Source organism: Lissotriton vulgaris, chromosome 4_1 (assembly GCF_964263255.1).
Source record: "Lissotriton vulgaris chromosome 4_1, aLisVul1.2, whole genome shotgun sequence".
NCBI classification, from domain to species: domain Eukaryota; kingdom Metazoa; phylum Chordata; class Amphibia; order Caudata; family Salamandridae; genus Lissotriton; species Lissotriton vulgaris.
In genome coordinates this window covers 998,182,826-998,197,525 of record NC_141691.1, presented here as the reverse complement: position 1 = coordinate 998,197,525, position 14,700 = coordinate 998,182,826, and the positions used below count along the sequence as shown (strand labels likewise).

General features: G+C 44.1%; 1 protein-coding gene across 1 annotated transcript in view; it reads right to left on the bottom strand.

Annotated features, from left to right (window-relative positions):
- Nucleotides 1-14,700, bottom strand: part of MYO10 (myosin X) — a 593,993-nt gene that overhangs the window by 465,935 nt on the left and 113,358 nt on the right. The window contains exon 2 of the mRNA XM_086965266.1: nt 6,197-6,295. Within this exon, the coding sequence (XP_086821392.1) occupies nt 6,197-6,295 (99 nt within the window). The remainder of the gene's footprint in view (nt 1-6,196; nt 6,296-14,700) is intronic.

The following is a 14,700-nucleotide window of genomic DNA, read 5'->3' as shown; positions in this document are numbered from 1 at the left end:
GGAAGTACGTTGAGTATATTCCCTTGTTCCTTTCCCTGAAGGGAACTCTTTCTATGGCCTTCTTTTGTAGAAGTTCTTGCACTTCTTCCTGAAGCCTCGCCAGCTGTTCTTTTGCTGGTGGCTTCCTCCTTGGTTTTCTGTTTGTTGGTTTTCCCTCCAACTCCAAGCAGTATCCGAATTGAATGATGTTTAGGATCCATTTGTCTGATGTTATTTCTCTCCATTCCTGGAGATAGAACTTTAATCTTCCTCCCACTGGTGTCATGTGGTCGTTGGTCATTAGATTGTCCTGACCCCTTCGTACGTGGTGCCCCCTGGGATCTTTTCTGTGGTCGGGCACCCGGGGGAGTGTGAAGTCACTTCGAGGTGGGCTGCTGCCCCCCTCTTCTATTCTGGCCACGTCCATTTCTCCCTCGAAAGGACTGACCCCTTGGTTGGTATTGCCAGGACTGCTTCTGGTGACCTTGCTGAGCCTGCGAGTCTGCCTGGTGCGTCTGCTGGAAGGCCTGGTGCGATGTACCTGGCTGGTTTCCACCTCTCCCGCCCGGCCTCCGTGCTGGGGTGCCTCTTCTGTTGCCTCTGAACTGCAATGCCCCCATGGATCTTGCAGTCTCGTTATCTTTTTTGAGTTGGCATAGTTTGTCGTCAACCGTTGCTCCGAAAAGTGTTTCGCCGTTGAACGGTGTGTTCAGGATACTGTGTTGTACCTTGGGTTTGAACCCTGAGATCCTGAGCCAGGCGTGTCTCCTTTCCATGACACCCATCATCATTAGCCTGCTGGCGGTGTCTGCTCCGTCCAGGGCCGTCTTAAGGCAAGAATTTGCCGCGTTCTTCCCTTCTTCGATCAATTTTTCGGCCTTCTGCCTGGCATCCTGGGGTAGGTCCTTCACCAAGTGCCCCTCCATGATCTGGTACATGTGCCTGTTTAGCAGGGCGTTGGAATTAGCCATGCGCCAGTGAGTCGCGGCATTTCGCTCGATCCTTCTCCCCACCAGATCCATCCTTTTGCTCTCCTTATCCGGTGGTGGGCCCGAGGTAGTAGATACGCTCGCCCTCTTCCTAGCTGTGGCCGTGATAATGGAGTCAGCGGAGACCTCGCCTCAAATGTAGGCCGGGTCCTTCGAGGAGTGTTTGTATTTTTTCTCTGTTCTGGGAGTTACCGCCTTGCATGTTGCGGGCTCTTTGAACGCTTCCTTTCCCTGCGCCAAGATGCTCTCGAGCATTGGGAGGAACTGGCTTCTTGTTTGTGTTGGGAGCAATGTCTCTAGCAGGAAGTCTGCTTTCTGCTTCTCTTCGTCGAGTTTTAACTTGAATGCAGTCGCGGCAGATTGTATCGCCGAGTTGTATGCCCCGATGTCGTCCGGCGGCGAGGGTCTCGAGGGGTATGAGTCGACCGCCTCCTCCGGGCTCTCGGTGTCGACGTCTAGGTAATCCTCCTCGCGTGGGTCAGAGGTGACCGACTCGGCGTCCACTCTACTGCCCTCTTCGTCCTCGTAGCTGTAATCCTCATAGGGATTTTCTTCCGCTTCCCGGTCGTCGACCATATTGTCGCTAGGCACCTGGTCGTCGACACGTTCCTCTTCCTCCTCGACCAGATCTAGCAAGGCGTGCTTGGTCTTGTGCGGAATCGTGAAGGCACTCATCTTGGCGGCGACCTCCTTTCTCCGCTGTAAGAGGCTTGCCATCTCGGCTTCCAGCCGACGTCTTTTCCTTTCGACCTCGGCCGCGTTTTCGGCTTCGGAACGTTCGGCTCCCCTCTTCGGCGCCTGGTTCGGCGTCGAGATTTTTGGCGTCGACGGCTTGGACGTCGAACTGGCTTTCGGGTCCTTGGACGTTGCCGAGGCTTTAGGGTCTTTCTGCCTCGACGTCGATCGGTCCCTTTTGGCGACGATCTTCGACGCTTTCTGCTGGTCAACAGCCTTCGGCGCCAGGGACTCCTTCTCCGAGGATCCGCTGGGCCTGCTCGTGGTCGCGGACGGCAGATGTCGCTGCGTCGGCGCCTTCGGGCTCTTGGCCTCGTACTTTCGAGACTCTGGGTCTCTCGTGTTCTTATGGGACGTCGAGTCTCCTACCTTATCAGGTGTCTTCTTGTAATCGGTCTCTACGACCGTGTAGCCGTCGTCTTCGGCGGCAGTGTTGTCCTCCTCCTCTGAGGACCCCCCCAGCTCGTACAGCGATGGCGTCGGGGATTTTCCTCCGAGGGCGGCGTGTGCTACCCTCTGTCTCTTCCTCACACGGGGGGTCTTCTGGGCGAAGACGGCGCAGGCGTTGCAGTCCTCGCTTCTGTGTTCTACCGGTAGGCAGAGGTTGCAAACCGGGTGCTGGTCTTTCTGTGCGTACTTGTGTCTGCAGTTCGGGCAGAACTTGAACGGCGTGTTGTCCATCTTCGTGCGTTCAGGCCTCCCTGAGCGCATGGACGTCGACGATCGTCGAAGTTCTCGAGGTTTTCACCTTCCTTCTTCTTCGTCAATGTTCTGTGAAGTCTTCTTTAGTCTTCTTCTTCCAATATCTCCTCCAACTTCCACTCTTCTCAGTACTTTCTCCAAAAATGTCTGGAGCCCAACGGGAACGATCCAGACCCGACCACGGAAAAAAGAATCTGAAGATGGCGCCCAAGAGTGGGAGCTTCCGCAGGAAGCATGCCGACGTCACCGGAAATGCGCCCGAGGAGGTGTGACGCCGACGCCCACAAGGGCTACAAAAAAAAAAAAAAAACAAAGAAAAGACTACGAATCCGGACCCAACCACAAGACCGCGGAATATGGACCCAACCACAAGACCACGGAATATGCACAGCATAGTGAATCCAGAAAGATTCACGCTGCAAAACTCTGACTTTCTGGAAAATGCCAACCTCGACAAATAAAGATGCAGGCCCTCTCCAGGTTACTTGTTGCAAAAACATAAGAAACTGCAAAGCTATCAAGGACACATTTATCTAGACTGACAGCTCAACGAATGAAAAACTGCCCCCTAACCATCTGACATGCCCATGTGCCCACCTGCAGTTGCATTGTATCCAATGCTCAACCTTCACACCACTCACTGAACACAATCTTAGGGATGGAACAGAGTGCAATACACACAAAAATCTTCACCAAGCGATAGTTTAGGCTTTGATATGGAAGAAAAACAGATAGCCATATGGAACCTCCCCCCCTTTCACAGTCCATAACATTACAAGGCAATATTATTGGCAGCTGTACACAACACAAACGATTACAGTACAACAAAACATATCTCTTTAATGTCATGTCATCTTCAAGTAAACCTTTACTGTTTTTACCCTTGCTTGTTGTGTTGTTTTCTGCATATTGATTCAAACTAGGAATCATCTGCTCCACATCTCAAACAAAAATGTAGTACAATAGAGTTGTTCACATAAGCCCTGGAGCATTTGTCCTGACTTAATCCTACCATCCAAATGTGTCAACTGTCAATAAAGTCACATTTGATGTACAGTATCCACAAACAGAATTAGCCTTTTACCTGCTTACTTCAAAGACTAGCCCAGCTTCACCTCTAGCACCAGAGGTGGCTCCTCATTAGAGCAAAGCAAAGTAAAAATAATATGATAATAACAGAATGTTATTATCATTTTCTTTTTAGTCTGCCTTTAAGGTCCATGTTTGAGGCGGGCGCGACTGGGCTGGAGTTGTAGCTGCACCATAAGTTTGCATAATGGTTTGGCCGGCCATCTCTCGGGCCGGCCAAACGGTCATGCACAGTTTGCATGTTCTGCAATGGCTGTATTGTACAGCCAGGGAGGAGAACATACCCAGCCTCCCAGTCCCTCTCTTGAGCGCCAAACCAGGGTGCTCAGACCAATCACAGTGATGTTGTAAGGCAGCGTCATGATTGGCTGGGAGCGACTGTAAGCCTGGGTCCTCACGTTCCAGAGAAGAGGATGGAGGAGAGGTGACGGTGGTGTTTGCATATACGTCTATTTTTGTGTGTTTTTCGACTGCCCCGCCACCATCCTCTACCAGCCGCCACCCTCTAGCACCCTCCAGCACACAGCACCCGGTGTAAGTCAGAATATAGTATTCATAAACATTGTGTCACATAAATATTGTGCCCTACATATTTGTCAACAAAAATTTCCTATTGAGAATAGATTCACTATTATTAACTCCATTGTGGTAATATTTTTTCAAATGCTATGTAGGACACAAACTTATGTCAGACTTTATTCTGATAATGATATTCTAGTACCATACCAAGCAGGCAAAGAGTTTATCACTTCTGTTGATAAAAAACATTCTCACTCAGATCTATTTATCAATCACATAAACCACAATCCACAACAGAAAAAAGTGTTTATCTTTATGTGCAATTTCTTGTATATCTTTTGTTTGTTGTCGCTTGATGACCTTAATGCACTGCCAAGGATATTCCTCAACCACTCATCCATTCAGATAACCATTATAGATAAAGGGGTAACCCAAAAAGACAAGACGGACCTGGGTGTAATACGGGAATTAAAAAATGGTCTGTGACCAATTTGGTTATGAATTAAATTCAATTATAAACAGTCTGTGTTGTGTAGAACACTACAACACTGGTATTCAATATCCAAAAGAAATCAACTTGACCTCTTAGCTTGACCACACACATATAGCGCCTCATCTTACTAAGCATTCTCAATCATAGGATGCCATACCCAGTCCTGATGAAGACTCGCAGCTGAGGCTCCAATCTCCCTCCTTGCATCAGCTGAGTCGAAACGTCGACGCTCTCCATCTTTACAAGACCTGAACCTGCTTTCTATCCGATATACCGTTGGAATATGCATTGAGTTCACATTGTAAATTTACAGAGTACATGTAAATGAATTTTATACATCGGACAGGTCTCCATTGTCTGGTTGTGATTACCAGTGATCCTAAAAGTATCTAATTGTATCTATCCTTATTCCTATGATTTGCACTTTCACTACCCACCACCACCATTCCCCTACCTTCTCACTCTTCTTGCGCGCAGCCTATTTTTATTGAAAAGAATTCTTTACCCAGTCAAAAAAGAAATGTTGTTATTTTGAAATTGTTTGAATGGGTTGGCGCTATTTCTTGTGTGGTTTCTCGATACATGAATGCATAAATAGTAATTGAGTGCATGCATGAGGAATTTCTTTTGGATATTGAATACCAGTGTTGTAGTGTTCTACACAACACAGACTGTTTATAATTGAATTTAATTCATAAGCAAATTGGTCACGGACCATTTTTTCATTCTCATCCATATAGATAAATCTCTTGTTTAGACACTACTTTACGTTGGAAATACATCTTCTGCACTTACAGTATGCAGCTGATAACAAACAACCATCAGCTTCCATCGACTCGCCTATGGAAATCGTCAACAAATACACACAGCCTCCCTCTTAGCGTTTTACGTCAATGGTGCCAATCATGGTGTTACCAAACAATTCTAATTGTTATGATGGAACACGGCTACCTCCCCTGCCAACAACAACAATGTGCGTAGAAACAGCAAGCATTTTAAACTATCCACAGAGACAATGAATTGATATATATGGATCACATGCCTGTAAGTTAAAAAACATGCCAACAGCATCTAAGATTGAGACCACCTATGTTTTTATTAATTTCAAGTTACTTTTATAACTCCTTTTGACTCAAACCTGAAAAGGCCTGGAAAGACAATGTCGCCCCACCCTGTGCACCTTACACAACATTTTTAGGCATTTAGTTTCATGGCTCTACCTACACACAACCAACATAACATGAACAGTATTTCATAGTATATATTCTAAATATGAATCTGTGACATTCCACGGAGCGAGCGTCACGACTGTTCAGCGGACTTTAAAGACTCCTGTGCTGGGACCCTACTGATCACTCTTCCTGGACATCAGTATTCATTTTTCCCCTTGGGGTTCTGCTACAAAGGTTACTAAACTTTCTTCCGGATTGAAAGCCGCAATCGTTCATCGTCTAGTTTTGTTAAAATTGATTTTGCAGCTGGTCCAGCCTCAATTAGCGCGGGCATCTGTGAGAGTGACAGCGCATGCGTGGGTCACAGACCTGCTGAGGAATGTGAAGGGTGACTGGCCTCTTCAGCAGAGCAGAAAATCCCCACGCACCATAAACAAAAGGGCCTGCAGGTCATGCTGCTTCCTGTCTGGTGCAACATGCAGCCATCTTGCAAACTGCACCTACTCTACCTCTCTTACCTGGCCATACTCCGTCTTGAAAACGACGACGCCACCGGCACAAGACTGAACATAACTCGGGAAGTGCTGGCCATTTTCTCGCAACCAGACTCGCGTCCCCTGTAACACACAAAACAAAACTTAGGTTAGAGGGAGGAACAGTTCACTAAGGTTCACAAAGATACAGTTTCTTAAATCTTAACATCCACAGAGACCACACATAGAAGACACCTGAAAATATTTTGAGGGGCAAACGAGATATTAAATGACAACAGAAAATAACTCAAATGTATTGTATTGTATTGTAATTGCATTTATATAGCGCTTACTACCCCATCCGAGGCGTCGAAGCGCTTTTTCGGCGAGTAGCACACTACTCCGGGACCCATAGAGGATGTGTGTTGAATTAGTATAGTGAAACATGCAAGTACATTTTAAGTGGGGGATAGGTTAGTTAGTTATTTGGATCTGGAATGATAGCAGAAAGATACAGGAGGAAAAAGGTTTGTATTTATATAGCGCTTGTTACCCCTGATGGGGTGTTGATGCACGCTATTCAGGAAGTCCATAAAGGATTAGTGGTGAATTAATATGGTGAAATATGAAGTAATTTCAGTGGTGGATATTAGTCAGTTATTTGGAGTGGGAAGGATTTCTGAAATGTACAACCTAGAAGCAATCATTTGAAAACAAACACCTAGACACAAAATGTTGAAGGAAGTAAGAATTGATAGGCCAATGCACTCTGCCATTTTTTCCGTCAGTGTAGTAGGCCGACTTGGCAGTCCTATGCAGTGCTGTGGTTGCCCAACTTTTAGATGTGGTTGGCTCTATTGTTTGCCTGCACATGGGTACGGAGGTGTGTACTTGACAAACGTTTCCTATTCTCACAGACTTCTCCTTCAGTGTAAGATTAAAAAAAAGTCTTTAGAAGTACTGCTCTCACTCAAGGACGCCAACGGACAACAGTACAAATCTACCCTGCAACCAACACTGCTCAATACTACCCATATAAATCCAGAGTCCCAAACGTCTCATTTACAAACAAAATGAAGAATAGCCAAACCAGGATTTGTACTGCAATGAAGATGCCAGTGTGACCTCTGAAAATTACAAAAACAAGGTCAACACGTACATAAATGTGCCACATTCGGTCCTGGAGAGCAGGGGATTCAATTGGATGCCTCTTACCCTGCTTCCACTCGTTGCAATTGGGGAGCCCTTTCAGAGTTTCTAGGTACTTCCCACTGGACAATACATTCAAGGGTGCATGTTAAGACAATACCAGCTAAAAGATTTAACATTAAAAACAACAGGGCTTGATTAACACAAACCTTTTCAGTGAGTAGTTGTGTCTCGGTCCTGTCTAAGATGTGCAGTCAGATTCACAACGCTTTTTCTGTGAGTATTTGCATCTTACTCCATACCCAGGTCTGACTTACTCGTGAATTTACAAGACTAAGGCGTAGGTATTCACAGAAAAAACGTTTTGAGAATCACAGTTTATATCTGGGATTCAGCATGTCCTACCCCTAGAAATTAATAAATAAACCACACCTAAGCCCGGAGGAAGGCACAACTACTCACAGAGTATGTTTCGTAAATTAGGTGCAACCATTCAGAAGTAGTTCACATTAAAGAAAGGTTTAAGACGAAACAACACACCGTAAAATATTTGTAGATTCCATCCACTCCATGTACAATGTCGACAATCTAAGACGTGAATTTAAAGGATAATAGTGCTATTTCATTAATGGAGATAACGCAAGTGTCTTGTCTTTTGACACACGCCCTCACGTCATCACGCAGATCTTAAACTAGAAACGTCCCTCGCTGTAACCACGCTTTCAACTGCCCCTCCCCCAAAGCACTGCTTCAAATTGGCTCGCATATTTAAAATACTAATTCATGGCTTTGGATGTCCTGCAAAACACAATGAAGGCGTTTTAATGCTCGCGCCTGGCAAATAGATTTATGGCTGCAGAGGGCTCCGGGCCACGGTCATCATTGGAAAAGTCCCTGGCAGCGTGCTCCCTTCCCCCCTCTGAGGAGAGCGCGCCAGACACGCACTTCCGCAGACTGGCGTACTGTTGACACCCTCTCAATCTACACACTCTTCACAGTTGACAAAATAAAAAATATGGCAGGCGGTATCTATCAGACCAGACAAATAGGCACCGGCAGCTGCACGTCATATTTGGTCAATTTGGTAACTAGCCGACAGCTGCTGCTTGGTGAATTTGTCGAGCCTTCCCTTGCAGCCCAACAACTGGCGTCACACTTGTTTGCACTGAACACACAGTTATGATGCATCTATAGTTCTCGGTTCTTTTACTGTGTTATTATTGCAGTCTGACTTGCCATCATCAAGAAGCCAATTTCTATATCTCCTGCGCATTCAAACAGTGATAGGGCTTCTCAGCACTGTGCCCACATTGTGCGCCTATTTGGCTTATGAACAGGATCCATTATTCGCTTTTTTTGGCAAAAAGGCCTGCACATTTTTACTGATTTGTAGTAATCATACGTTTAATGATATGGAAGGTACGTACATATTAATGCATGACAGATTAGTCAGCAGAAAAACGTTACTTTCAAAATTAACCATTGTCAGCAACTCTGGGTGCTGTTAGATAAAAAGATAATTTTCCAATTTTTGGTAAGCTTTAGGTAATTATATTGTGTGCCCTGGTACTTACTATGATTATGCACCGTGCATAAAAGGTGCTACGAGACCATCTGGACCGGCCAAAACCATCATCTCAGCCACTTTCAAAATCACGACCCCCACCCAGAGCTGTATTACAGAAAGGGTTCTGTGGGCATTCCAGGTGCCCCCCCCCCCTCGCCAATTGTGCCCCTGGCGCACGTTGGTATTTTAGAAGGGCCTGCCATGCCATGCTTGGCTACATCTAGAAAAATAATTCCACCAGCGAGATCAAGAGGGGGCGTTCATTCATTGGCATGGGGGCATTTTCTGTAGGGACATATGTTACATTCATTTATTGTTCAACAATAATTGTAGAACTCTCATGCGCTCTCTTTAAGAACTGTTTCTATGGAATGTTATGATATGTGCAGTTGTATGGGAGGCTGCTGGCAGATGGGCGGCTGCTGTTAGTGGACAGCAGTACTGACTAGTTGCTTTAAAACATCTACTACTTAATCTCTCCTGTACTCCGGATTGCATATTTTAAGAAGGGATCATAATAACATGTACAGTTGATGTACAGGTGATGACACTGTGATTGCTGACAAAGTATCAGTCCAAGAGGACTGTTCTTGTCTCTTCACTGAATGGTCCCTTAAAGGACCCACCCCAGCCCTCAAGAGCCTACAAATAATCCCATATCACTCCTTGTTGAGCATGGAATGCACACCACTGCATAGTTTAGGGAAATAGATCTGTTTATATGAAATACTGCTTGAAACTGATTTGGTAATAGGCTCCAACAGCCAAGATCTTTGACTGCTGTGAGAAAAGAACGCAAAGCGCCCAACTAAAGCACGCCCAACTTATAATTTTTAAGTTTAGACCATTTATTGGTTAAAAAAACTTAAACAGAAAGGAATGTGTCACTCTACTTCAATAGTCCAACTCAGAGTGTGGGATGAAAAGTTCGTGTGAAGAGAAAGGTTTCTTAGGAAAGGACACATTTTTGCTGGCCTCCAGTGAATTTTTTTTATCAGATCCAAAGAGTGATTTTTCTAGAAGAGAAAACAGAAACAGGAGGAGGCAAGACAACATAGGTGAGTGGGTGACACAGAAAGAAGTAGAAGAAGAAAGACACAAGGACCATGTTTTTCAGTAATGAGGACAACTCTTTTCTGACAGCCAGTTATCAACGAACCACTCTGTTCCTTTTCACCAAAGAGGAGGTCAAATAAGGACTCCTTTATAGCACAAAATATCAATGTATGTGCTCCTCCAGTCAGGAGCTCTCAGCAACCTCGGCCTGGACAGGTCAATCTCTGCTTTCTATCTATGAGGCCAATGATGGAGCATGGTGGTATCATGTGACAAACTGCTTAGCAATTACTGTTTGGGTCTGGCCGCCATTTTAAAACATGCTTCACTCATAAATCACAAAAGCCATAAAACAAAACGGGGCATAGCTGTTTTTTCTCTATTAGATAACCATTGATTTCTACGTTTTTAGAATAACAGCTTCACCATTTGCCCTTAAAAATGAGCTTTGAAAATGTGTCTTTTTCTAAGGCAGATTTTTCCCATAAAACATAAAATAAACTAATTCTTCATGCAGTGCCTGCAATAATAACGACAAGCAGCAAACATGAAAACTGTTTGATTCCAAAGGTCTTCGAGCCGGTGCGCATTGCGACTGATAAGAGCTGTTGAAAACGGAAGCTGAGCCCAGTTGTAAGTGAATCATGGCCCACAGCAGTGCGGAATCCCATGGCCAGCCTGAAATATTTGAATAAAGCAGATAGTCGCCTTCCACTACCAAGAAGGAAACTATTTCTCATAGGGAACAGCATTTGAAGTTTATTGCTTGTAGTGTTCAGCTGTCTTAAGACCTGAACTGGAATTCCAGAGTATATTTGTATCTACAAACGAGCCACCCTTCGCACTCAACACCCCAAACGGTTTTAAATGTTATAGCCCGTTTATTAAATATCTGCTTAAGGGAAAGCGATGAAGGTGGACCCGGAGGCTGACAACTATATCACGAGGGGCTTCAAAGCACTGGATTACTTACTATTAAGTAAGCAAGAGAATGCTTCTCTTGAAGGATGCTGCCATTAGAGACGTGTTGTGATTCACTTTGCTATATGCACCTTCTATACAGTGTTGGGACATAACCCTCTTCACTGCTGGTATGCTACAAGGTAGAGCGCTTCAGCTTAACCAATGTCATTGGGCGTGATTAAAGTTCGAACATCCCTGGTGCCTGCTTCTCTGGACAGTCAGTTCATCTCTGTACAGACTGTCTTTCTTCCCCATGACTCAAGATGGAACCACTGAGAGCCTCTGCTTCACTAGAATATGAAACTGCTTACTCTTCAGTGCCACTCCTTGGAGACTATATCATGCCAAAGGACTATTTCTTTGTGCTGTCTCACCTTGAGCTTCTGGAAGAATGGGATATTGTTTGTGATGGAAAAAAATACTCTTAATTGCTGTTAGTATATTTCCAAGACTTGGGAGAGGATATAGACGAACGGCTAAGGTGGTCGACCTCAAATCTGGGGAACCTGGTTCGAGTCTCAGCAACGACCAGGGCCGGACTGGCATTTTGGTGTGCTGCCGAGCTGGGGGCTAATAATCGTTGATGGGGACCTGCGTGTGCTGAACAAAGTTCGTTTTGCTTTTTTTATTTCAAAGGGCACGCAGGTCCCAATAAACGAAATCAGCTGCCACAGCAGAGAAATTAGCCCCCAGCTTTGCAGCACACAAAAACGCCTGGTAGCCAGTCCGGCCCTGGCAACGACGCTCAACATTCTAAGATTTGGGACAAATTACTTAATCTCCCTGTGCCTAACAAAAAAATGAATGTATCCTTGTGTAACATTACTGGTGCTCATGTAAAGCGCTCTGATACCGTCTGGTCAAGTTCACGCAATATAGAACTCTGAGAAAAAAAGAGACTGGCTGTCACCATAATTGGAATGACAACACATGGCAGGCAATAGATCTCCTGATGGCGGCAATCCCCAAAGAGGACTCAAGCTCCCTCATGTTTCGCAGAGCAGTGGGCCTCTCATATCCTGCCCATGGGATTGTTGGCTTTCCTTTTTTGGCTCTATCCCAGCACTCAATGCAGCTGAGAGGAGCAATGTTTCATGAACACATACAGTGCTGGGGACAGCCGGACAGATGTAGGAGCACTGCCAGGTGGACAGCGTGCAGAGGTGTGCAAAGGGATTTAATGTTCATGTAGAAATTTGAAAACTCAACGCATCATGGTTAATTCATGGTTTTCATCTATCTCTGCTCCACCAGTAGTTTGGAAGTAACCTGACTAAGTTCGACTTTAATAGTTTTATCCTTGAGCTGAATTCAACATCAGAGTGAGCACCTATCTTAAAGAAACCTTAATACATCCAAGAATTTGTCTCGCGTGAAAAAAAGGGGCCACATTAGTTTGAGAGCACTACATAAATGGAAGTGAAGTGGCCTTTTCTATGATGCATGCTATAATGGCACTATTGAAACTACAATCACCTGAGAACCAACTCTACGCCGAATGAAACACAGCAGACATGGGGGATGCAGAGGGCTGCAAGACTCAAATCAAGAAGAGACAACTGCCTACACAGTCCACATCACACAGATTACGTTGGAATGAAGCAAGTCCCTCCCACTTAGGGAATACCAATTTATAGATAACCCTAAATGTGATACAGAGACGAAATCCTTTACTGGAGAACCTGTGTGCTGGATGAATTACAACCGTAGACTAATGTCTGCACAAAACACTAAAAGGCCAAGTAGTTGGATAAAGCTGAACCGTAGAAATACCCAGTGACATAAAAACTTGAAAATATATTAGGGTGCAGCCAAAAAGAACAAAATCCTGTGCTGCCAGTCACATCTGAAGCCAGACAGAGGATTTTTGCACGCCTGAACTCTCTGCGTAACTGGCATGTGTAGAATTTTACTGAAACCCTTAGTTAAATATGTAAATTATCAGAGAGTTGAGTATAACATTACATGCAACATCATGGCTGCATCTGAAAAGTCGCTCACATTGTAAACATGCTGAAATAAAAAAACCTGTATTGAGATCAGAAATAGCAAACAAAATGAGCTTTCAAACATTCCACAAAACCCACAATTGCTTGGCAAATAAAATATAGACCAAGACAACATGTTGCAGGGCGTGTGCACATGGTATGTTTCTAAAAATATCGATGTCTGTTATTAATTAACGTGTATTAAAAAGACTTTAACTTGTCTTAAAAAAAAAACACCACGCCAGAATTAATATTTTCAGAAAATGTGACCATTCATTATACTACATATATTTTATATCCATTACAAAAAGTTTTCTTCTAAATTGAAATGGGAAAATGTAATGATGACTATTACTTAACACAAAGTGAAAAGCATATTACTCTCAAACATCTTTGAGAGAAGCTAGTTCGTCTTTGCTTAACACATTCACTTGTAAAGTACTAAATCAGGATGTCAACAAACTTGGCAGGGAATGTGTGGGTGGTGACAGAGATTCTTTCCTACACGTTTGAGTGGCTTCCTCGTCTACATTCAAGCTTTTAAAAAAAAAAGCTTTTTCGATTTAAATATCCTTATTTAAAATATTAAATTGTATATACAAAACGTTAACACAAAGAACAAGATGAGATATGATGCCTTGTTACAAACTCTAAATCTAGAAACAAAACCTGCAGTCTTAATATCATCAATTTTCGACTGGTATATTAGAAGATTTCAATCACAGTTTATCAGGATTTGCTGCTGGGTTTGTGGGGAGGCTTGTGTGAGGGACCATCTCAGTGTCTCATCCTTACTCTCTGCTTTGGGGTGACTGTGATCCTTCCTCCAGCATCTGGTCCAGTACCGGTAGGCAGATATATAATTTATGGCACAAATACATTATTATCATCCAGTGGAATTCTATTTCGAGTCAATTTTTTTAACCCACAGCCTAGTGGATATTCCATTTGACCAGTTACAAATGGTTTTTACTGGCTACAGTTGCAGATGTCTGCTCCTTTGACAGTAGCCAGTTTAAGTCCTGATATATATATGGCCGTTTCTATGGAAGCCCATCTGAACCCAAAAGGCACTATTTGAGTCATATAAAAAGTACTGAGGTGTTCTGGAAACAAATTGAATCTTCTCCATAGAACTTCAGAATGCTTACGCTAAATGGATTCTGTGGAAGCCTTTTATAGCTGGTCAACTTTAATTTGCACCGGAGAATGTGTACATATAGTAAAACAGAGGTTGAGTGACTGAAGTTGAATTAACTTTAATGAATACAGGCGCCTGATTAACCCCTTCGTTGCGGCCGTGATTTTACCGCTGTGTGGGAAACAAAAGAACAGGGCGGGGCCGTGACGAACCCCAGCCGTCATCAGCACACGCCCACCGCGGGGCGTGACAGCTGGGATTCGTCACCAGCATGGGAGGGGTTAATCACTATTGTGCCAAGTATGCACTGTTGTTTATTCCGTCGGCTGTCTCAGGGGCTCTGAAGTTGCGGTATGGTGGAATACTGTCAATAAATTCAAGCTAAATTAAAATATTTAAAGAAGGCACGCCAGACTACAAAAAAAGACCAAAAGTATTTATAGTGAAATTGCTTGCACTACTAATTAAAGACAGACCACTAATTAAATGTAAACATCTTTATTAGTCAACAATCGAGACGGATTTTCTATAACAATATCAGAGACTAACTGTCATATGTTTCAATAAAGCACTAACCTGTGGACCAGTGCAATGGAGATACTATTCACAAATGTAATATTGCAAATTGTGAAAACATAAATTTTCTGGGAATTTTCAGGACAGGTACAAGATCAAGTACCTGGGC